Source organism: Pelodiscus sinensis, chromosome 31 (genome assembly GCF_052426305.1).
Source record: "Pelodiscus sinensis isolate ZL-2025 chromosome 31, ASM5242630v1, whole genome shotgun sequence".
In the NCBI taxonomy this organism is placed as follows: Eukaryota; Metazoa; Chordata; order Testudines; family Trionychidae; genus Pelodiscus; species Pelodiscus sinensis.
In genome coordinates this window covers 11,920,143-11,942,993 of record NC_143082.1, presented here as the reverse complement: position 1 = coordinate 11,942,993, position 22,851 = coordinate 11,920,143, and the positions used below count along the sequence as shown (strand labels likewise).

Genomic DNA, 22,851 nt, shown 5'->3' with positions numbered 1-22,851 from the left:
TTCACAGGGCGCTCCCCGCCCCTCTCTGTGCCCACGGGACCGGTTCCTGCCCCGCCCCGCGCTGCAGTGAGTGCGTGTGTAGCAAATAGACACGAGACCGGAGCTCAAAATGCAGCAATTTTAATGTAAAAAGGGGGGGGGATCCCTAGGCCCCGGGAGCTCCACTGCCCTCCCCCGGCGGGAGGCAAGGGGGTCCCTCTGCTCCCTCCCCACCATTACACAGGCCGGCGGGGCCCTGCCCCTGTTCGCTGGGCTGGGGCAAGCTGTGCCCGGGGGGGTGAGTGGAACCAAGTTCTGGGCTGGACCCTCCTGTGGCCCCTCGCCCTGCTGCGCTCAGGAGTCTTTGAGAACGAGGCCTGAGCCCGGTGCCCAGGGGGCTCCCTATTGGGGCTGCGCAGCCAGGCCCCCTAGTTCTCCAGGAGGTGCAGAAAAATCCCAGGTGTGGGGGGGGGGGCGGTTCACGCTCACATGCCTGTGCCCTCCTCCCGGGGCCAGCAGGGGGCACTGTGGCAGCCCAGCAGCACCATCTCCAGGCTGGGCGGGTCCCAGGGCACAGGCAAAGCGGCTGGAGCTGGAGGCCCTTGAGGATCCGTCTCAGCGGCTGGTGGAGCCTGCGGCGCGTTCGTGGCCCCATGGTGTCCGTGGGGGGCAGGGGAGACCGGTGCTGCCACGGGAGCAGCGTGGTCCCTTGGGCCGGCAGCCGGCCACGTGCTGCTAAGCTCCCCCGTGGCAGGGGCCTCGTTAGCCCCGAGCTCTGCATCTGTCCCCCCAGCTGCAGTCTGTGGGGTGCTGGGCCGGGGCCAGGGGGAGCTGTGGGTGGCAGGCAGGCCCCACGCCCATGGGGGCGCAGGCCGGGCACGGGAGCAGGCTGCGTTGAGGCACGGGCCGGGTGCGGGGCTGTGCAGGAAGAAAGCCGGGATGCCCGTCTCCACGCGCAGCGGCTGCAGCAGGGTGGCGCCGGGAAAGGCCGAGGCGGCAGCCGCGTAGGAGGCCGCGCCCTCGGGACGGGCGACCGGAGCCGGCGGCTGGGACAGCAGGAAGAGCTGCAGGGCCTGGCGCAGGGACTGCAGCCCCTCGCGCATCTGCAGGACCTGCCCCGATAGCTCGGCCACCTGGGGACAGAGAGGGTGAGTGCTGGGGCCAGGCTGGGCCAGCACCCCATGTCAGCGTGGAGCCCATGAGCCAGGCAGGAGACCCACACTGGGGCTGCCTGCCAAGGCTCTCCCCCACCCCCAGGGCCCCACGTGGGGCAGTGCTGCCCTCACCCCCCCCATGCTTACTGTCTGCTGCAGCTTCTCCATGGCATCAGCGCCCACCAGCTCTGCAGCACCCAGGGAGATGGTGAGCAGCCCGCTCTCTGGGACAAGGGGAGACAGCGGGTCAGCGCCCAGCCCTGCCCGCACAGGGGGGAGAGCCCAGGACAGCCCCCCCCACCCCCACCCCAGAAAGAGCCCCGGCTCCCAGCCCCTTCCCACGGTGCTGGTGGTACCTGGCCCAGGGGAGGGGCTGCTGCAGTCGGGGCCCGAGGGGCCGACCTGGAAGCTGAACACTGGTGTGTCCGAGCCGCAGGCGTCTTCCTCGATGCCATCCACCACCCTGCAGTGGAGAGCGGCGCCGTCACGGGGGGCTCCATCCCCCGCCAGTCAGCACAGGCCACCCGGCCCAGCTCCCTCCCACCGCCAGTCCTGGGGTGTCTGGCAAGGCTGGGACAAGTAGGGCTCTTCTCCCCCGGCCCCCCCACTATTAGCCCAGGGCTGCCTAGTTGCGCATCTCTGAATGGCTCAGCCTCGGGGCCACCCCCCACAAACCTCCCCGAGGGGTCGTTGCCTAAAGCCACGTGGGCAGGGCTGAGCCACATGCCCAGGAGGCCGAGTGCCCATCCTTGGGGTAACCCCCAGGAAACAGCCCCCGCCCCGGCCTCAGCAGCCCCCTCCCCCCCTTACCTGGGGCTGAGGTCAGGAGGCCCCATCCAGGGCAGGCTGTGGAGCTGCAGAGCCTGGGGACCGGGCACCGGTGGCAGGCGGCGCAGCCGGGGCAGGGCACCCCGCCTGGGCGACAGCAGCTTGGGGACGTGGCCGGGGGGCAGCTGGGGGCTGGACGGCGCCTCTGCGGGCTCCAGGGCTGGGCCGGCCAGCGAGCGAGGCGGGGGCACCGGAGCACCCTGTGCAGCCTCAGCTGCCTTCTCCAGCGTGGCCAGCCGGCTGTCCTCGTCGCTTAGTGAGCCGGTGTCAGCCTGCGGGGCAGGAGGGGGCAGCGCTGGGGGTGGGGGGCAAGCTGGTGGGGGGGCCTCCCTGCCCCCACCTCCCAGGGTGCACTGGTCTTCCTACCCCCCCAGCTTGTGGACCAGGGCCCTAGCCTTTCCCCAGGGGCCTTTGCTCACTGAGGGCTTGGGGGAGGGGGCTCCCATTTGCCCATAGGGGCACCACAGCCCCCCTGCCTGGGGGGTGGGGGCAAGAGCAGCACAGCAGGAGCTGGACCCCTGCCCCAGATGTCCCAGCTTGTCGCCCAGCCAAACACTGGGGGGCGCTCTGTGTCAGGCAGGTCAGGCCCCGCCCCTGGCCCACAGGCCCCGCCCCTGGCCCACAGGCCCCTCCCTCGGCCCCGCCCCTCACCTGGGTCCCGGCGCCCCCGCCCAGGTTGAAGCTGAGGTGGGCGGGGATCTCCTGGCGGAACTTGCAGGCGAACTCGGGGTAGAGGGCCATGCTCTCGCCCAGGCCCCGCAGGCTCAGGCACTGCAGGTCGCAGTAGGTCAGGCCCTTCACGTCCGCGTTGGCCTTGATCACGCACTCCTGGGCTGAGAGCTCGCAGCCGAGCAGGTCTCCCTTCCCTAGGACAGAGGGCGGGTCGCTGATGCCCAGCCTGGTGCCTCCCCTGGCGATACAGCTCTTCCGGGGCACAGCCTCGGCCCTGGGCTCGCTGAGACCGCACAACCCCCCCAGTGGCGGCACTCGGCCCCATCCCTGTACCACACAGCCAGGGCTGGCTCAGCAAGGGGATGCAGAGCGACAGAGAGGGGCACGGGCAGGGCTGGGAGGCGGGGGGGCTGGGCTGGCAGGGCTGGTGGAGGGCTGGGGCTGGCAGGGGCTGCGGGGCAGGAGTGAGGGGCACTGGCAGGGGCGCCGGGGGGGGAGTGAGGGGCGCTGGCAGGGCTGGGGGGGGGCTGGGCTGGCAGGGGCGCCGGGGGGGAGTGGGGGCACTGGCAGGGCTGGGGGGGGCTGGGCTGGCAGGGGCGCTGGGGGGGGAGTGAGGGGCACTGGCAGGGCTGGGGGGGGCTGGGCTGGCAGGGGCGCCGGAGGGGGAGTGGGGGCACTGGCAGGGCTGGGGGGGGCTGGGCTGGCAGGGGCGCCGGGGGGGGGAGTGGGGGCACTGGCAGGGCTGGGGGGGGGCTGGGCTGGCAGGGGCGCCGGGGGGGGAGTGGGGGCACTGGCAGGGCTGGGGGGGGCTGGGCTGGCAGGGGTGCCGGGGGGGGGAGTGGGGGCACTGGCAGGGCTGGGGGGGGCTGGGCTGGCAGGGGCACCGGGGGGGGGAGTGGGGGCACTGGCAGGGCTGGGGGGGGCTGGGCTGGCAGGGGCGCGGGGGGGGGAGTGGGGGCACTGGCAGGGCTGGGGGGGGCTGGGCTGGCAGGGGCGCCGGGGGGGCAGTGAGGGGCACTGGCAGGGCTGGGCTGGCAGGGGCGCGGGGGGGGGGAGTGGGGGCACTGGCAGGGCTGGGGGGGGCTGGGCTGGCAGGGGTGCCGGGGGGGGGAGTGGGGGCACTGGCAGGGCTGGGGGGGGCTGGGCTGGCAGGGGCGCCGGGGGGGAGTGGGGGCACTGGCAGGGCTGGGGGGGGCTGGGCTGGCAGGGGCGCCGGGGGGGAGTGGGGGCACTGGCAGGGCTGCGGGGGGGCTGGGCTGGCAGGGGCGCCAGGGGGGAGTGGGGGCACTGGCAGGGCTGGGGGGGGCTGGGCTGGCAGGGGCGCCGGGGGGGGGAGTGGGGGCACTGGCAGGGCTGGGGGGGGGCTGGGCTGGCAGGGGCGCCGGGGGGGGAGTGAGGGGCACTGGCAGGGCTGGGGGGGGCTGGGCTGGCAGGGGCGCCGGGGGGGGAGTGGGGGCACTGGCAGGGCTGGGGGGGGCTGGGCTGGCAGGAGCTGCGGGGCAGGAGTGAGGGGCACTGGCAGGGCTGGGGGGGGCTGGGCTGGCAGGGGCGCTGGGGGGGGAGTGAGGGGCACTGGCAGGGCTGGGGGGGGCTGGGCTGGCAGGGGCGCCGGGGGGGGAGTGGGGGCACTGGCAGGGCTGGGGGGGGCTGGGCTGGCAGGGGCGCCGGGGGGGGGAGTGGGGGCACTGGCAGGGCTGGGGGGGGGCTGGGCTGGCAGGGGCGCCGGGGGGGGAGTGGGGGCACTGGCAGGGCTGGGGGGGGCTGGGCTGGCAGGGGTGCCGGGGGGGGGAGTGGGGGCACTGGCAGGGCTGGCACTGGGGGCAGGGGGCTGGGGGGGGCTGGGCTGGCAGGGGCGCCGGGGGGGGGAGTGGGGGCACTGGCAGGGCTGGGGGGGGCTGGGCTGGCAGGGGCGCCGGGGGGGAGTGAGGGGCACTGGCAGGGCTGGGGGGGCTGGGCTGGCAGGGGCGCCGGGGGGGGAGTGGGGGCACTGGCAGGGCTGGGGGGGGCTGGGCTGGCAGGGGCTGCAGGGCGGGAGTGAGGGACACGTCCCCAGTAAAAGGTGCGGCTTAGCTGGCACCGTGCCTGGGAGCCCTTCCCCGCCCCGTCCTCCCCTCCCCTCGCCCAGCAGGGCTCAGACCTAGGATGGCCAGGACGGTGTCGTCCCTCAGCACCTCCATGGAGCCCGAGCCCACGAAGTAGAGGGCCTGCAGGGCGTCGCCCTGGCGGATGAGGAACTCGCCGGGCGTGCAGAACGCCGGCTTGATGCTGAGCGACAGGGCGCGCAGGCAGCCCCGGCTCGCGGCCTCGAACACCGGCAGCTGCAGCAGCTCCTTGTTCAGGTGCATGGCGATGTCGGCCCGCAGCTCGTCCGGCAGGCTCCGCAGCAGCTGGGCGGGCCGAGGGGAAAAGCAGCGTGAACGAGCCGGGCAGGGGTGAGGGGGCCCGACTCGAACTCAGGCCGCCCTGCACCTCCCGCCCCCGCCTCCTCCCCTGGCCCGGAAAGCGTGCTCTGCTCTGCTCTGCTCTGCCAGCCGGGGAGACGCCTGAGCAACAAAAACCCAACCCTGGGCGAGAGAAAACAGGCTGCTCCCCGGGGCCTGACTCCCCCCCCCCCCTTGCTCTAGGCCGGGGGGCCCTGCACGCAGGGGGTGGGGAGGGCTGGGGGGGTGCTCTGTGGCCTGGCTGGGGAGGAGCAGGATGATGGGGGTTGGGAGGCTGTGGGGCCCAGCGTTGGGATGGGAGAGGGGTGAGAGCCAAGGAGAGGCTGGGGGGCCCAGCACCCTGGTGGAGGAGGGGAGGAGGTGGTGAGGGTTGCGGCCTGGCAGGGGAGGTGTGAAGGCTGAGGGGGGGAGGCTGCAGCCTGGTGAGGGAGGGTGAGGTGGCTGTAGGGTGAGATGGTGGTCGGGTGGGAGAGGAGCGGGCCAATGGGGTGGGGAGGGATGGGTGGCATCAGGATGGGGAAGGAGCAACATGGGGTGGTGGCGGGTGAGGGGTGAGATGGGGGTGGGGGAGGGATGAGAGGGGGCAGCGGCTGGGGAAGGGTTGGGTGGCGGGATGGGGGAAGGGTGAGATGGGGGAAGGGTGAGATGTAGGGATGGGGGTGGGCTGGGGGAGGGGTGAGAGGGGGCAGTGGCTGGGGGAGGGGGTGAGATGGGGTGGTGGGATGGGGAGGGGTGAGATGGGGGATGGGTGAGATGATGGGATGGGGTGGTGGCGGGCTGGGGGAGGGGCGAGATGTCGGGGTGGTGGGCTTGGGGGAGGGGTGAGATGGGGGAAGGGTGAGATGTAGGGATGGGGGTGGTGGTGGGCTGGGGGGGGGGAGGGGTGAGATGTGTGGGGGGGTGGCGGGCTGGGGGGAGGGGTGAGAGACGGGGGAAGGGTGAGATGTAGGGATGGGGGTGGTGGCGGGCTGGGGGAGGGGCGAGATGTGGGGGTGGTGGGCTTGGGGGAGGGGTGAGATGTAGGGATGGGGTGGTGGCGGGATGGGGGGAGGGGCGAGACGTGGGGGTGGCGGGCTGGGGGAGGGGCGCGACACTGGGGCGGACGGCGCTCACCTCGTGGGTGTCGATGCCGTTGTGCAGGGCCCAGCTGGTCTGGAAGAACTCCAGCATGCGCTGCCGGAGCGGCTTGGGGATGCGATGGATGCGGATGAAGTCGTGCAGGTCGCGCGTGCGGCTGTGGTACAGGAAGCGCCGGGCGTACATGCGCTGGATGATGGCCGTCACATTCCCAAACACCACAGCGTGCATCAGCGCTGTGGGGAGAGTGGGAGACTGTGCGAGGGGGGCCGTGCAAGGGGAGCAGGATGCTGTGTGGCTCTGCCGTGCGAGGGGAATGGGGTGCCTTGTGAGCGTGGCTGTGTGAGAGCTAGCGGGATGCTGGTTGTGCGAGGGGAGTGGGATGCCATGTGATGGTGGCCGTACGAGGGGACTCAGAAGCTGGGTGTGAGTGGCCGTGCGAGGGGAACAGGATGCCGTGTGAGGCTGGTTGTGCAAGGGAAGTAGGAAGCTATGTGCGAGGGGCGCAGGATACCGTGAGGCTGGTCGTGCGAGGGGAGCAGGATGCCATGTGAGGCTGGCCGTGCGAGGGGAGGAGGAAGCCGTGTGTGAGTGGCCGTGCGAAGGGATCAGGAAGCAGTGCTAGGGGAGCAGGGGTGTCAGTGTGGTGGGATGGGGCCTGGGCAGGCTCCGTGCAACATGGTGCTGGCCTGAGCCCGTGCTCCAGGGGCTTTGTAAAAGTGACGCCTTTGGGGGCTGCGGGTCGGGCGCGAGGGGCACTGACAGAGCTGGGGGCACAGCGGGGGGGGCGATGCCTGCGGCTAGCGAGCCCCTCGGAGCGTCTGTGGGCGAAGCCCCCGCCTGCCCACCCACTCACACGCCAGGCGCTCACCCGTCTCCATGGCAACTGCCCATGGCTCTATCCAGAGCGCGAGTCAGCTTGTGGGGATGGGGTGGGCGCAGGCCTGCAGGGGTGGGGGCTGCATCCCCCTGAAGCCCCATTTCCCCAACCCCCCCCAGCGCCTCCCCAAGCCCCTGCCCCACACAACCACCCTGGGCACCTCCCTCACCCTGGTACCCTCCCTCACCAAGCCTGCCTCCACCCACGGTGTCAGCACCCCCCACGGCCTCAGAGCCCAGCGACCCCCAATACCTACTGATCTGCCTCCCCAGTGCCCCCTGCTTTGCAATCCCCCCACTCCAGTGTCCTGCCCCCCTGCCCGTGCCCTGTTTCCCTGCCCCCCTCACCCCCGATGAGCATGGTGCAGATGGAGAAGAGCTTCTCGGTGTCGGTGTTGGCCGAGACGTTGCCGAAGCCCACGCTGGTCAGGCTGCTGAGGGCGAAGTAGAGGGAGGTGAGGTAGGAGCTACGCAGCGTGGGGCCCCCCAGCAGCTCCCAGCCGCTGCCGTTGAGGCTGCAGTTGGCCCCGGGGGGCAGCGTCGGCCCCGTCCTGTTGGCAGGGGAGCTGCAGCTCTTCCGCGCCAGGTAGTAGGGGGTCTCCAGGCGACGCGCCAGCTCCTGGAGCCAACCTGGGGTGGGGGAGAGGGATCAGTGCCTCCCAGGGAAGGGCAAGACCAGACCCCAAGCTGGGGGGAGTTCAGGGAGGGGCCGAGGGAAACGTTTGGGGGAGAGGGCTGGGCCCTCAGCCAGAGGGACGCCTGCCTCAAAGTGTGAGCAAGGCCAGGGCAGGCTGGTAGGGGAGGAGGGAGATGGGCCTAGTAGGGGAATCTTAAGGTGTATGATTGTGCGTGTGTCTGGGCAGGCACATGCGTGTGCGTACTGACACGCTCAGGCTGGGGGCGGGGTGTCCGACCATGACACACGGCCATGGGTGCTGGGGTGTTGTGTCCCCTGGGGGCTGGTGATACCCAACAATGTGGGGGCACAGACAGTGGCCACGACACACTCACCAGACCACACACACACGTGCGACTGCGGGCGCTGGGTGCCAGACTGTGTGTGCAGCCCAAGTAGCACCCGTTCCGGGAGGGAGATGTCAGAGACAGCAGGATGTGCACACAGGTATCCATGCACCCCTGCATGGGCACGTGTGTCACAGGAAGGTGCACACATGTTACAATTGGGTGGGAGACCACAGACGTTGTGCAGGTGCAGGCCTATTGTGATTGTGCATGTGCCGTATAGAGCAGCAAGGGCGCACGTGTTGTGACTGAGCATGCAATTGCTCCTACGTGGTGCATGCCTGTTGCGACTGGCTGTGCGATTGCACCCGTATTATGCAGCATGGCAAGTTCACACCTGTTGTGGCTGGTCTGTTGTGACTGGTGTGTGATTGTGCATGTGTGGTGCAGAACACTGGGTGCACGCCTCTTGTGACTGGGCGTGCGATTGCACGTGTGATGTACAGTGATGGGTGCACCCGCTGGGGGCGCGCAGGGGTACCCATGCCCCACACACCGATCTCTGGCAGCTCCGCGCGACTGCTCTCGATCTCCAGGCGGCCGATGAAGAACCAGACGCAGGCGACCCAGTGGGCCAGCAGGGCGAAGACGATCATGAGCAGCGTGAGCACCACAGCGCTGTACTGCGAGTACCGGTCCAGGTTGGGCAGCAGCCGCAGCAGGCGCAGTAGCCTCACTGTCTTCAGCAGGTGAGCCCCGAAATACTGCAGGGAGAGAGCGTGGGAGAGTCCCACCTGTGCTGCCCCTCACGGGGGAAGGGCACTGCAGGGGGGGGGCTGCCATGGGGACCCGGCTGGGAAGGACTGAGGCCAATACAGGGCCAGTGCTGGTGGGTGGGAATCATTGTTCTGTGCTCGCAGCAAGTCCTGTCCGACGGGGGCCAAGCGAGGGGTGTGTGCAAGGCCCGTGCGCGCTGATTCCAGTTGTACGACCAGGTGTCATTTCTGCTCCCCACCGCCTGGGCACTGGCTGTGTCCGTATTTTAAACGTGAGCTGGAGTAACACGCCCCCCCGCAAGGCGTCAGCCAAGCAGCCCGGGGGTGGCTAGTAGATCGAGCGGCCCATCGAGGGACAGTCGATGGACAACGCAGCGTGGGAGGCACCGCTGCACTGAACGGACTTTCCTGCGCTCTGGAAGGCGGGTTTGGGGGCCCCTGCAAAGAGCCAGGTCCCACATGGGCAGGCGACCTGCTCACGTGACCAACCCCATCTTGGGATGCACCTTCACACAGGAGAACAGTGGGAGTCCCTGGGCGTGGCCGAGGACAGATAAAGGGCCCTGGAGGTTCCCCCATTCGGTCTTCAGGCCGGCTTCTCAGCTCTGTTGCTACGAACTGAAGCTCTGAACAAAGGACTGAACGACCCATCCCAGCTGTGGACTTCACTTAAGTCGGCAGTTTTTTCCATCCCCATTCCAAGCCTGCACCAAGAACTTTGCAGCTGATGTGTGTATTTGATTCCTTTAACATTTTTTCCTTCCTTCCTTCCTTCCTTCCTTCCTTCCTTCCTTCCTTCCTCCTTTGATTCCTTTAACATTTTTTCCTTCCTTCCTTCCTCCCTCCATCCTTCTGTATTTGATTCCTTTAACAATTTTTTCCTTCCTTCCTTCCTTCCTTCCTTCCTTCCTTCCTTCCTTCCTTCCTCCTTTGATTCCTTTAACAATTTTTTCCTTCCTTCCTTCCTGTCTGTAGCTATTGGCTTCTAACAGGTTGGCACAGTGTGCTTTTGGGGGTAAGATCTGCGTTATACATCGATCTGGGAACATGGCTGGTGCTTTGGGACGGGACGAACCTGTTCGGATTTGGTGCGATTGACTGTCACAGCCTCTCATCTGTGTAAGGTGGGAGCTGGCTGTGGCACAGAGAATGGGAGTGTCTGAGGGAATTGCTGGGGAGACTTTGCTGCCCAGCGTGGCAGACAGAAGTGCTCCGTGCGACGGGCTCGGGGTGCCTTGTAGTGGAGGGCCCCCACTTGCGGGCTGTCCGTAGCCCTGTCTCTTAGCAGTTCTCCCTGACTGGACGCTCTCAGCGGTGCTCTCCAGCCCCCGTGTGACAGGGGGCCCAAGAGATGGATGGGACTGGAGCGGGGTCTGGGGAAGGGCTGACTCTGGCCCAGGGGAGCCAAATTTCTGGCTCTGCTGGCAGCCTCCCTGCCTCCTGCAGGCTGTGACTCCCAGTCCTGGGGTCCCTCCCTGGGTGGGCGCCAGCCAGCCCGCGCCTGCGGGGGGAGGGGCTGACTCACCACGTTGACCTTGAAGGCGTAGAGCAGGTCGAAGGGCAGCGCGGCCACCAGGTCCAGCAGGAACCAGCCGGTGAGGTAGTGCAGGGAGATGGCGTGCGGGTCGAACACCACCTGGCCCGACTTGCTGACGAAGGTGGTGCGGAAATTGAGCACAATGTCTGCAGAGAGCACAGCGCACGCGGGGTCAACGTCACCAGTGAACCGAGCTCAACAGCCTCAGCGTAGCTCCCAGGGCGGCGGGGTCCTGGCTGGTTGCCCCGCGAGGAGCACGAACCAAAGAGCCAGGCCTGGGATGCCAAGGGGCTGTGGGTGGGGAGTGAGGGGCACCAGTAGAGCCAGGGCCGGGCTAGATGGGCGGGGGCCTGGCACCCGGGGCCCTTACCCAAGATGAAGAGGATCTCCACGCACAGGTCACAGACGCTGGGAGGCCCGCGGGCGGCCGGGAGCCCCTCGTCAGAGCCGGCGCCGACACAGACGCTGTAGGGCACCGTCACAGCCACGTAGAGCGTGGCCAACAGGATGAGCCCGTCCCAGCCGGCCCGGAAGGCGCCGTAGTGCAGCAGGATGAAGGGCGACTTGTGGATCGCAGCCACCTTGTACTCGGGGAGCGACGGCTTCTCGCCAAACACGCCCTGGGCCAGGAGCTGGGGGTCAACATGGGGGGCAGCCCCTGTCCCAGAGGACCACCCACCAGCCTGCTCTCCTGTGACCTGGGCCTGTCTGACCCAGGCAGCCCCTCTGCCCTCTTCTGGATGCCTCCAACCCACAACCCCCTGGTTTCCCCTGGGCCCCTCCAACCTGCCACTAGCCCCAGCCCCCCACTCCCAGCCCAGCGCCCTCCATGTACCTTGTTGAGCTTGTGTTTGTTCTTGCCCTGTTTCTGCAGGTGCCCGGAGAGGTGATAGAGCACCGCCCGGCTCCGGCGCCGGTTGGCATTGAACCCTTTGGCTCCAGCCCGGCTGAACCGGCGCTTCCCACCTGCTGGAGAGAGAGAGCAGCCAGCAGTTATGGCCCCTGGGGGTGGGGGCGGTCCAATGGGAGGGGGTCAGTGTCCATCTGTCCCGCCGCAGCCCCTGCCCTCTACACGGCAGAGCTCTGACTCTGTGCAGCCAGGCACCGTCACACGCATGTGTGCGTGTGCTGCCGTGGCACCCCATGCAACGTGCAACCCCCGGATCCAGCCTGGGCCCTTCTCCGCTCAGAGCGGGCAGTGGCAGCGCTCCATCAGAGGGCAGCAGTAGCAGGCTGTCACCTTGCACGCAGCCCAGGCTCTGAAGGGCCCACAATTTGCTTAGCCAGTACCTGCCACGGTCTCTAAGGCCCATTTGCTATGGAGATTGCCTGCAGACCCCCCCCAGCATTGCTCCAGACCCCGGCCCCCCATGCACCTTCCTTCCAGCTCTCGGCGCCCGGCCGGCTCTTGCTGTCGGTGATGTCCTTGTGAGAGACCAGGAACAGCGCCACCTCTCCCTTCTCATTCTTAATGGGCACCACATCCAGGAGGCACCAGAACGGGGCACCTGTGGGACAACGAGGAGCTGCTAACGGCCCAGAGTGCTGTGCATGCCCCTCCCTCCCCCAGACCTGAAGGGGAAACTGAGGCACAACACAGGCCAGGGACTTTCCTCTGAGTCTGCGCAGCAAGGCAGAGCTGGGGAGAGAACCGGGAATTCTGGCTCCCAGCCCATGCCCCCCAATCCCTCCCATGCCCCCTTGCCCTGTAATCCCTCCCATGCCCCCTTGCCCTGTGATCCCTTCCATGCCCCCCTTGCCCTGTAATCCCTCCCATGCCCCCTTTGCCCTGTAATCCCTCCCGGAGCTGGGCAGAGAACCCAGGCATCCTAGCTCCCAGCTGCAGCTGCAAAGGCTGCGGCCGCGCCCTCACCGCTCTTCCTATAGAGGATCAGCTCGGCCTTGAACTCCTGGTGCTCGTCCAGGGCCTTGCGGATCTGCTGGCGGACGCGCTCGCTGGTGTCGGGCCCGTAGAGGAAGGGGCAGGCGCAGCAGCGCTGCATGACTTCGGCCCGGGAGAAGCCGGTCAGGTCGCAGAAGCCGTCGGAGCAGTACACCACCGGGAAGGCGCTGCGCACCTGCGCGTTGCCCAGCACAAAGTTACTGTCTGCAAGACACGAGGGGGCAGCATGGGGATGGGGCAGGGCCGGGAGGCACCAGGGCAGGGTGTGGGGAGCCCGGCCAGCGGTCCCGCTGCGGATGGGGAGATGGGAAGGTCGGGGAGGGGGCTCTATGGCTCCTGCTCTCTACTAAAGAGCCGCTCAGCGGAGGCCGGGGGGCATCGGCTGCCCCCACCCCCCATCTCGCCACGTGCCCGGGGGTGTCCGCAGGCCCCACTCTGGCTATTTTTACCCCGCTGCTCCCAGTTAGTCATCGCTGCGCCATTTGGACAGAGCCCGCCTTGCTGGCACCAGCTGAGAGCGGGAGCCCACTCTGAGCCCTGCCTCATTTGCATACATTTGCATTTGAACAGTAGCAAGGGGGGGGAAATGCGAGCGTGGGGGGGCGGTGGGGAGAGAGAAGCCGCTTTCAGCCTGACCCCCACCCCGAGGTGAGTTTCAAACCTGGAGCCCCCCGACCCCTGCCCCACACCTCGAGGATCTTGGCTTTCTGTGGGGCCAGCGTTCGGCCCTGCTGGGGCATGTACCGCGAGCTCCCAAAGCTAATGGGGATATTGCAGGAGGGAGCAAAGAAAAGTCCTGTCCCGGGCCCGGCCCTGTCTGATCAGACCAGCAGCCGCACATTAGCAAGGCAGCTTCTAAATCAGCCAGGTAACAGCCCCCCTCCCCCCCCCCTCCGGGGCAGCGCCACCAGCTAATTGGGCTCAGCTGCCGGAGACGCTCCCCTGAGGCTGCTGCACCCCAGGCTGGCTGAGCCGCAAAGCCCAGGGCAGGGAGGAGGGGTCCCAGATGGGCCCAGCGCCTCAACAAAACAATAGCTGAGAGCACTTGGCACGGCCTCCGTCCCCTGCCCACAACAGCAGCTGGGCTGCAGCCTCGTTTGGATCCAGGCACTGGGCCGGGCCGCAGCCTCACTCGAACCTGGGCGCCGGGCTTGGGTGCACTGGAATCAGGGACTTGCAGTGGCCTGTGCCAGCCTATGGGGAGAAAGGGGAGGGGGGCTGTGCCGTGGGGCTGTGTCAATGGGGGGGCTGCAGCGGTTTTCCAGCTGGGCTCGCTGGCTCTGGGCCAGTGACAGGAAGAGGCTCACGCCTTGGGAGAATGGGAACAGCGGGGAGGAGGGGTGTTAGTGGGTGGCTGGGCCATGGGATGTCCCCCAAATTGACCCCCATGCACCTTGGGGCTCAGCCCAGGCTCTGCCACATCCCTGTGGCTGGGGCGCGCCTTGAGCGCAGGGGAGACGCCGTGGGCCCCTCGGGCCCAAACTCCCCTGGGCAGCTGGGTGAGCAGTGCCAGGCTCGTGGACAAGGACCCACACACGCCGGCTGGCTGCTCCCCCAACTCCAGACCCCGAGGGGATCACTCAGCCTGTGGCTCCAGCCCCCAGATCCCGGGCGGGCCCAGCTCTCTGAATAGGAGACGTGCTCCTTTCGGGCTCTTTTCCAAGGCTCAGCCTCTCCCTGCCCAGCCTGGCTCTGCCCCCAGGCACCACAGAGACAGCAGGTGCCCAGGCGGGGAGACTGCCGCCGAAGCGTAAACCGCCCTGAACTGCAGACACCTGGGCGGCCTGGTTACCTGCTGCTCAACAGCTGCTGCGTCCCACCCCAGAGGCAGCTGCAGTTGGGGGCTGAGCAATCCCTGGGCAGCGTTGCCACTAGCCCTCTGCTGCCTCCCGCCTCCAAGCGCCCCCTTTGCACCCAGACGTGGGGCTCAGAAGGGCACAGGGAGAAGCCCAGGGAGCCCGGCATCAGGCCACGCCACGTGGACGCAGCCCCAGAGCCACCTGGTCACTCTGCTGTTTGCACCCCGCACCTCCCCCGAGGAACCCGCCTCTGCCGATGTGACCCCCCCCATCCCGAGCCCCTCCCCCATTGAAACCAAGGGGCTTGGAGGCCTGAGTCCCCCGGCAAGTCAAAGGGAGTTAGGGAGCAGCCAGACCCTCGCTGCCCCCTGAGCACGCCAGGCTGACAGCTGCTCTCAGTGCTGCAGGCACCCGGGGGCAGCCTGGCTGGGGCCGCAGGCACTGGGGCCCTGCTCTGTAATTTGCCTGCTGCTGTTACTCACTGCAAGCTGGGGAGGGGGCGGGGGTGGGTATTTATAGCACAGCAGCTCCCTGAGCAAGGACTGTCCCCCCATTCCCAGGGAGTCGGGCACTTAGAGACACAAGCACGGGGGGGGGGATTAACCCCCCATTTCAAATATGGGAAACTGAGGCAGGGAAGAGACAGGATTTGTCCAGCCACCCAGTGGAGCAATGCTGGACTGGGAATGGTCCCTACATCTCCTGCTCCCAGGGCTCTGAGTGCTCCCCTCCCAGAGCAAGGCCTAGACCTCCTGTGTCCTGGCTCCCAGCCCTTCCCTGCCCCAACCAGACCCCCTCCCCCCCTCCAGCACTGAGCTTTGCCCCAGGGACAAACTTAGTAGAATGGGGCAGGGCCGAGGTCATTTCTTGGAGCTCGCAGGCACCTGAGTGTAGGACAAAGTGACCCCCATTCCCCCCAGTGACACTGGCCTGGCTCCCCTCCAGCCCACCCCGGCTCAGCCCCTGTGCTGCCCCATGGCGTGTGACCCCGTGCGAGCAGCACGCGTGTGCGTGTGAGCTGGCATGTGCAGGGGGCGCAGGGCGGGGGGGGGGGACAGTCACGCAGCCTCACCCGCCCCCCAGCTCCTGCTTCCCTAGGGCCCGGCCCCAGCACAGGTGGCAGAGCTATTGTTCTGTTCCCAGCGAAGGCTATTTATACCCGGGGACACCACGTGCTGCTGTCTATAACCGTATCCTTCCGCCTACTCAGGGAAAGTAGTCTGTCTGTAGAACCAACTCGGGGCGAGCGCTCGCTCACGGCCGGGGCCGTGCTGGTCTCCCCTCAGTCGTGTGCCCTGTAGGGGGTACAACCCAGCCCATGGGGGTAGCTCTGCATGGGGGGGAAGGAGGGACCAGGGGGGCGGGTGAGGGTTAGAATCCAGAATCCAGCTCCCAAACCCAGCCCCATAGGCACAGGGACGAGGGATGCCAGGGGCAGGAGCCTGCGCAAGAATGGACAGGACACTGTGACACGGCTCATCTGAGAAATGGCACCTGCCTAGTGAGCCCCCCTCCCTGCAGCACAGCGCCCCCTAGTGCTGCCCTGGGACATACTGGGGTCAGCACTGACTGCCAGGGCACAGCGCCCCCTGCTGAGCCCTTCCCTGCAACACAGCGCCCCCTAGTGCCGCCCTGGGACATACTGGGGTCAGCACTGACTGCCGGCGAGAGCGCCCCCTGCTGATCTCTGCACCAAGGCTCATGCTGCACTGGGCCCAGAGCTGACTGTCAGAGGAGAGCGCCCCCTACTGCCATCTTTGGTTCCAGGGGGATTGTTCCGTGGGTTACAGTAGTACCTTGAAGCCCCACTGGGCACTGAGTAACAGACCTGGAGAGGGGAAACTGAGGCACAGAGTAACAGACCCAGAAAGAGGAAACTGAGGCACAGAGTGGCAACGTGTCTGTGGCAGGGCTGGGAACTAAACTCAGTCTCCCTGGGGCTAATTCAGAGGCGGACCCATGAGTCCAGCCTGGATGTTTGCTGGCCCCAGGAACAGCCAGCCAGATCCACGTCCGGAGCCCCCCCAAGCTCACAGGGAAACTCGATTCCCAGTAGGGGTATGAGAGGCCCCTGTCCCCAGCCAGGGCCTCTGGCAACACGGATTGGACCCACGGGGCTGGAGTGAACCCGGGGTGCTGGCCAAGGTGCTGAATTTATTCGCTCCTCTGCAAAACACCTGGGGGAAACTGCTGGCTGGTGAGGTGCCAGTGCCCATCAGAGATCGACACAATCGGGAACCGACTGCAGGACTGTGACAACAGAGGAAGGGCTGACAGCTTCCAAGTGCCCTGAAGGACTGGACAGTAACCCTAAAACCACCCCTTCTATGGATCTCAGTAGCCATGTTAGCCTGTAACTTTACAAATTAGGAGTCCTGTGGTACCTTAGAGCCTAACCAAAACATACAGACGCATGAGCTCTCATGGGCAAAACCCACTTCATCAGATGAACTGGCGTGGAAATAGCAGAAACCAATCAATATCTGTAACTACTGGGGATTCGAAGGTTTAACCAGTTAACCTGTAAGCCTCACCTTTAATCAGTGGGGCTTGGAGCAGGTCCTCACCTGACCCCCCCTTTAATCAGTGAACCAGGTAATCAGTTAGCCAAGTCAATGGGCGTTTACATCCCTAGCCCTACCCATCCTGGCACGCAGCACCAGGAAACATACCTCCCCAGCCCATTGGCACAGGGTTGGCTGACACAGCGAGCCCCCCAGCCGTGGTATCATACCCCCTCCTTGGCACCCAGACCCTACAGCAGCAACCTGGGCACGTCTGCGCCCGCTCTCCCAGCCTAGCAGCCATGCTGGTGTGATCTCTCGCACATGCACACCCACGGGAGGGAACTGGCTGAGGGCCATGTGAAGGCTGACGCAGCAGCACCGGGCACTGGAAAGGCCCGGGGAGCACAGGGCTTCTGCGGGAAGGAGGGAGACTTTAGCTGGACAATCTTTGCCAGACCCTCTCCCCAGCCCATGGCAATGGGCAGGGCCCAGAGAGAAAGAAGCAACAGTTGACTGTTTGTATCCTGCTCAGTTAGCAGCTCCTGCTGTTGTTGGCTGCTCACCCTGCAAGGAACAGACTCCATTTCCTCACAGTCTCACCTCGGGTGCCCTCGTCCCACCAACAGCCCCGATCCCCCAGGGACAGCTGGGGACACAGAGACTTGCCCAAGGCCACAAAGGGCAGGAGTGTCAGAGGCAGAAATAGACCCTGGGGCGGGCTCATTCCTCCAGGCCCCATGGCGGCCCTCAACCGGCTGAGGCCGGGCACTGCTGCCACCAGGCGCCAGCTGTCTCACATCAGACACCCAGACCTGGAGGCCCCTGCCGGGGGCGGGGGGGAACCCAGCCCCTACCACTGTTTCTGCAATGAGTGACATGCCCAGCGCCGCACAGGGGGCCGGGGGCTGAGGCCAGGGGTAGACTCCAGCTCTGCAGGGCAGCATCCAACTGGCAACGAGACCCTCCTGTCCTTTCCTGCAGCTCCCTGCTCCATTCCCTGCAGCCCCGCTGGCTCCAGAGTCAATGAGGCAGGGACCCAGCCCTGCAGGGCCTGCTTCACTCTGGGGTACAGGCTGCCCAGGCCACTGAGCCCGCCAGAGCTCCCTTGGGGGGAGGGGTGGGCTGCATTTAAGGTTGCCCCGGGCCTCGGGCATTTCCTCACTGCAGAGTGCTTGGCCTGGCCACGTCAGGGGTTGGGCAGAGCAGGTTTGTGTGTAGTTTACGTCTGGAACATAGACACATCGACTGTGTGCATGTATGTGTGCGTGCATGTGTGTGTGCACAGTGTGTGCGTGCACGCGCGTGTGTGTACGCACACTGTATATATGACACAGGCACCCTGGTATCCCTGGACTAGGAATATCTCCCTGTGCGTACCTCAAATGACTTCCAGCTCAACATGCACACACAGCACAGAAACACACCTGTAGCAAGAGCTCACCGACATGCACGAGGGTAGTTACGGCGTGTCGGCTGATGACACCTGATTACAGCGCGGTGCTGTGTCGCATCTCGAGATGCACACGCTCATTTAGCCACGTTTTGCGCGCACACACAGCTCTCCAGCATCACTCTTGTGGTACGTAGGGGCCTGGTCCATATTCGCACACAGGTACAGCTCTCACACCCAGGAACAGGGGTGTGTGGGGGGGGGCATAGCACAGGCCAGACACCTGCTGTCCTAAAGCAATTCCCGGGCCAGATCTGGAGACCCAGCCTGTCTTGATCTAACACCCCCAGGGGCTGGAGCACCCCAGGGCCCGTGTGGGGATGCAGATCTGCTCTCCGCTTTCTCCCCAACCGCAGGAGAGAACCAGCTTCTTGTATTCCCAGGGGAGGGGAGCCAAGGTTGTTTCTGCAGCTCCAGCAGATCTCTGAGAAGAGGGAGCAGCCTGGGGCCGCCTCCGTGAGGATGGTGTGTAGGGTAAGGGTGTCTGGCTGGAGGGATGCACCTGTTCCCAGGCCATGGGTCTCCCAGGCTGGTTTTATTCCAAAAAGAAAAGAAAATAGCCCCGGTCTTGGGTGGAAACTCATCATCCCGGGAGTTTTTCTAGAAGGCCAGCAGCAAGCGGTGGCAAACCAGCCCCCAGGAGGGCTGTGTGTGAGATGTGTGTGTGTGTGTGTGTGTGTGTGAGAGAGAGAGAGAGAGAGAGAGAGAGGGGTGTGTGTGTGTGTGAAAGAGAGAGAGGGTGTGTGTGAGAGAGGGGTCTGTGTGTTTGAGAGAGAGGAGTGTGTGTGTGTGAGAGAGAGGGTGTGTGTGTAAGGTGTGTGTGTGAGAGAGAGGGGTGTGTGAGAGAGAGGGGTGTGTGAGAGAGAAGTGTGTATGTGAGGTGTGTGTGTGAGAGTTGTGAGAGGGGTGTGTGTGTGTGAGAGAGAGAGGTGTGTGTGAGCTGTGTATGTGAGAGGGGTGTGAGAGAGGTGTGTGTGTGTGACAGAGAGAGGGGTGTGTGTGTGAGAGGGGTGTGAGAGGTGTGTGACAGAGAGAGGGGTGTGTGTGAGTTGTGTGTGACAGAGGGGGTGTGTGTGTGAGGTGTGTGTGACAGAGAGAGGGGTGTGTGTGTGAGAGGGGGTGTGAGAGAGGGGTGTGTGTGTGAGGTGTGTGTGACAGAGAGGGGCGCATGTCTGAGGTGTGTGTGACAGAGAGGGGCGCATGTCTGAGGTGTGTGTGACAGAGAGGGGTGTGTGTGTGAGGTGTATGTGACAGAGAGAGGGGTGTGTGTGTGAGAGGGGGTGTGAGAGAGGGGTGTGTGTGTGAGGTGCGTGTGACAGAGAGAGGGGTGTGTGTGTGAGGTGTGTGTGACAGAGAGGGGTGTGTGTGTGAGGTGTGTGTGTGAGAGAGAGGGGTGTGTGTGTGAGAGAGGGGTGTGAGAGGGGCGCGTGTGTGAGGTGTGTGTGACAGAGAGAGGGGTGTGTGTGAGAGAGGGGGTGTGAGAGGGGCGCGTGTGTGAGGTGTGTGTGACAGAGAGAGGGGTGTGTGTGAGAGGGGGTGTAAGAGAGGGGTGTGTGTGTGAGGTGCGTGTGACAGAGAGGGGTGTGTGTGTGAGGTGTGTGTGAGAGAGGGGTGTGTGTGTGAGGTGTGTGTGACAGAGAGGGGTGTGTGTGTGAGGTGTGTGTGACAGAGAGAGGGGTGTGTGTGTGAGAGGGGGTGTGAGAGGGGCGCGTGTGTGAGGTGTGTGTGACAGAGAGGGGTGTGTGTGTGAGAGGGGGTGTGAGAGGGGCGCGTGTGTGAGGTGCGTGTGACAGAGAGGGGTGTGTGTGTGAGGTGTGTGTGACAGAGAGGGGTGTGTGTGTGAGGTGTGTGTGACAGAGAGGGGTGTGTGTGTGTGAGAGGGGGTGTGAGAGAGGGGTGTGTGTGTGAGGTGCGTGTGACAGAGAGGGGTGTGTGTGTGAGGTGTGTGTGAGAGAGGGGTGTGTGTGTGAGAGGGGGTGTGAGAGAGGGGTGTGTGTGTGAGGTGCGTGTGACAGAGAGGGGCGCGTGTGTGAGGTGCGTGTGACAGAGAGGGGTGTGTGTGTGAGAGGGGGTGTGAGAGAGGGGTGTGTGTGTGAGGTGCGTGTGACAGAGAGGGGCGCGTGTGTGAGGTGTGTGTGACAGAGAGGGGTGTGTTTGTGAGGTGTGTGTGACAGAGAGAGGGGTGTGTGTGTGAGAGGGGGTGTGAGAGGGGCGCGTGTGTGAGGTGTGTGTGACAGAGAGGGGTGTGTGTGTGAGAGGGGGTGTGAGAGGGGTGTGTGTGAGGTGTGTGTGACAGAGAGGGGTGTGTGTGTGAGAGGGGGTGTGAGAGGGGCGCGTGTGTGAGGTGTGTGTGACAGAGAGGGGTGTGTGTGTGAGGTGTGTGTGACAGAGAGGGGTGTGTGTGTGAGAGGGGGTGTGAGAGGGGTGTGTGTGTGAGGTGTGTGTGACAGAGAGGGGTGTGTGTGAGGTGTGTGTGACAGAGAGGGGTGTGTGTGTGAGAGGGGGTGTGAGAGGGGTGTGTGTGTGAGGTGTGTGTGACAGAGAGGGGTGTGTGTGTGAGAGGGGTGTGTGTGTGAGGTGTGTGTGAGAGAGAGGGGTGTGTGTGTGAGAGAGAGGGGTGTGTGTGTGAGAGGGGGTGTGAGAGGGGCACGTGTGTGAGGTGTGTGTGACAGAGAGGGGTGTGTGTGTGAGAGGGGGTGTGAGAGGGGCGCGTGTGTGAGGTGCGTGTGACAGAGAGGGGTGTGTGTGTGAGGTGTGTGTGACAGAGAGAGGGGTGTGTGTGTGAGAGGGGATGTGAGAGGGGTGTGTGTGTGAGGTGTGTGTGACAGAGAGAGGGGTGTGTGTGTGAGAGGGGGTGTGAGAGGGGCGCGTGTGTGAGGTGTGTGTGACAGAGAGGGGTGTGTGTGTGAGAGGGGGTGTGAGAGGGGTGTGTGTGTGAGGTGTGTGTGACAGAGAGGGGTGTGTGTGTGAGGTGTGTGTGACAGAGAGGGGCGCGTGTGTGAGGTGCGTGTGACAGAGAGGGGTGTGTGTGTGAGGTGTGTGTGACAGAGAGAGGGGTGTGTGTGTGAGAGGGGATGTGAGAGGGGTGTGTGTGTGAGGTGTGTGTGACAGAGAGAGGGGTGTGTGTGTGAGAGGGGGTGTGAGAGGGGCGCGTGTGTGAGGTGTGTGTGACAGAGAGGGGTGTGTGTGTGAGAGGGGGTGTGAGAGGGGTGTGTGTGTGAGGTGTGTGTGACAGAGAGGGGTGTGTGTGTGAGGTGTGTGTGACAGAGAGGGGCGCGTGTGTGAGGTGCGTGTGACAGAGAGGGGTGTGTGTGTGAGGTGTGTGTGACAGAGAGAGGGGTGTGTGTGTGAGAGGGGATGTGAGAGGGGTGTGTGTGTGAGGTGTGTGTGACAGAGAGAGGGGTGTGTGTGTGAGAGGGGATGTGAGAGGGGTGTGTGTGTGAGGTGTGTGTGACAGAGAGAGGGGTGTGTGTGTGAGGTGCGTGTGACAGAGAGGGGTGTGTGTGTGAGGTGCGTGTGACAGAGAGGGGTGTGTGTGTGAGGTGCGTGTGTGAGGGGTGTGTGTGTGTTGCTAAGTATCACACAAGAGAGCCGAGTATTTATAGATTCTCGCAGGGTGCAAACGCATCCCCAGTGGAAAGGCTCCTTCTGTTCCCAAGCCCCTCACAACCCACGAGCGCTGGGGAATTTCTAGCGTTTTGGGGCTCCCCCCCCCCGACTTGGCCTATCAGGAGGGGGGGGGAGGCGCCACTTCGGGAGCTGAGCCCCAGGGAAATCAGCCCCCCCAGCAAGGGGAGACCCAGGGCCTGGCCGGTGGAGCCTCGTGGCTTTTGCAAAGACCCCCCCCCAGCCCCCCTCCCGGGAAGCGACTGCGGTCTCGGCCCGGCCGCCCTGCGCCGGCTCCCACCGAGGTAACTTCCCTCGCTCGGGGCGTGAACGAGACACGCTCGGAAACAGCCCGATTTCCACAGCCCCCCCCAGCCCCGCGCGCCCTGACGACACCCCGGGTGGGGCGCCTCTGGGGGGGGGGGGTCCGGGGGGATGGTGCCAGCCCCGCCCCGCGTCCTAGGGAGCAGCTGCTGTCAAAGGGTCCGGGCGGCGACCGGGCCCAGCGCCCCCCCCAACCCCCAGACTGGCTCGGCCGGGCGCCGCGCTGGGGAGGGCCCGAGGGCCCCAGGACGGGCCGGTCAGGGCTGGAAGGCGAGACCCGGGCACAGCAGGACCCCGAGCCGCGCTTTGCCTCCCCCTCCCCAGCTGGGCGCCCGGGGGCAGGCCGGACGCGCGGGCGATGGGCGCAGGGCCCGCGCGGGGGCCACTCACGTGTCCCGTCGAAGCGGGTGGCGATGGTGTCCAGGAAGGTGTTCTGGGGCGCCAGCAGCCCCCGCATGGCTGCGGGCATGTCAGGCGCGGGCTCCCGCCATCCGCCCGCGAACCCGCCTGCTGAGCCGCCCGCCCGCGGGGCGCGGATGAAAGAGCCCCGCGCCCGCCGGCTCCTAGGCGGCCGGACCCCGGGTGCCCAGCGCGCGGCTGCCCCGCGCCGCTCGGTCCCCGCGCGCCGCCCTGACTCCGGAGCGCTCCGGCCCCGCGGAGCCGCGTGTAAACGCTCCGCCGCCGAAGTTGCTCCGCGTGGCCGCCCCCGGGCGCCCAGCTGGGGAGGGGGAGCCGGAGCCGGAGCCGGCGCTCTGAGCAGGGGAGGGGCCGCGGCTACCCCGCAGCAACCTCCGGCAGCAGGTCCCAGATCAGCGCCACCCCCGGCGCCGCCTCCTCCCGGGGCAGAGCCCCCAGCCCTGGGACGGGCACCGGCATCGCGCTGCCCGGCCAAGCGCTCCCGGGTCCAGTCCCAGCTCGGGGGCGCGGGGCCGGGCCGGGGGAGGGGCTGGAGTCTG

General features: G+C 66.1%; 1 protein-coding gene across 1 annotated transcript; it reads right to left on the bottom strand.

Moving 5' to 3' along the window:
* Window positions 1–118: 118 nt before the first annotated feature.
* On the bottom strand, window positions 119–22,617 carry KCNH3 (potassium voltage-gated channel subfamily H member 3). Its single transcript, XM_075901957.2, has 15 exons — window positions 22,286–22,617; window positions 12,180–12,413; window positions 11,683–11,814; window positions 11,142–11,275; window positions 10,677–10,926; window positions 10,295–10,452; window positions 8,550–8,757; window positions 7,379–7,660; window positions 6,188–6,387; window positions 4,771–5,020; window positions 2,613–2,827; window positions 1,944–2,233; window positions 1,490–1,596; window positions 1,281–1,357; window positions 119–1,112 (listed from the first exon to the last, which is right to left on the bottom strand). Exons 1-15 carry the CDS (start codon window positions 22,362–22,364, stop codon window positions 465–467), a joined length of 3,264 nt encoding a protein of 1,087 aa, XP_075758072.2. The 5' UTR covers window positions 22,365–22,617; the 3' UTR covers window positions 119–464.
* Between the last annotated feature and the right edge of the window lie 234 nt (window positions 22,618–22,851).

What these genes read in the sequence shown, in the direction of transcription:
- KCNH3 (XM_075901957.2), bottom strand. Translation starts at nt 22,364, where the DNA reads ATGCCCGCAGCCATGCGGGGGCTGCTGGCGCCCCAGAACACCTTCCTG. An exon ending in ACGCCTTCAAGGTCAACGTG is followed by an intron (nt 8,758 to 10,294) that starts GTGAGTCAGCCC and finishes CTCTCCCTGCAG; the next exon opens with TATTTCGGGGCTCACCTGCT. An exon ending in GCGGGGGCGCCGGGACCCAG is followed by an intron (nt 2,234 to 2,612) that starts GTGAGGGGCGGG and finishes CCTGCCCCGCAG; the next exon opens with GCTGACACCGGCTCACTAAG.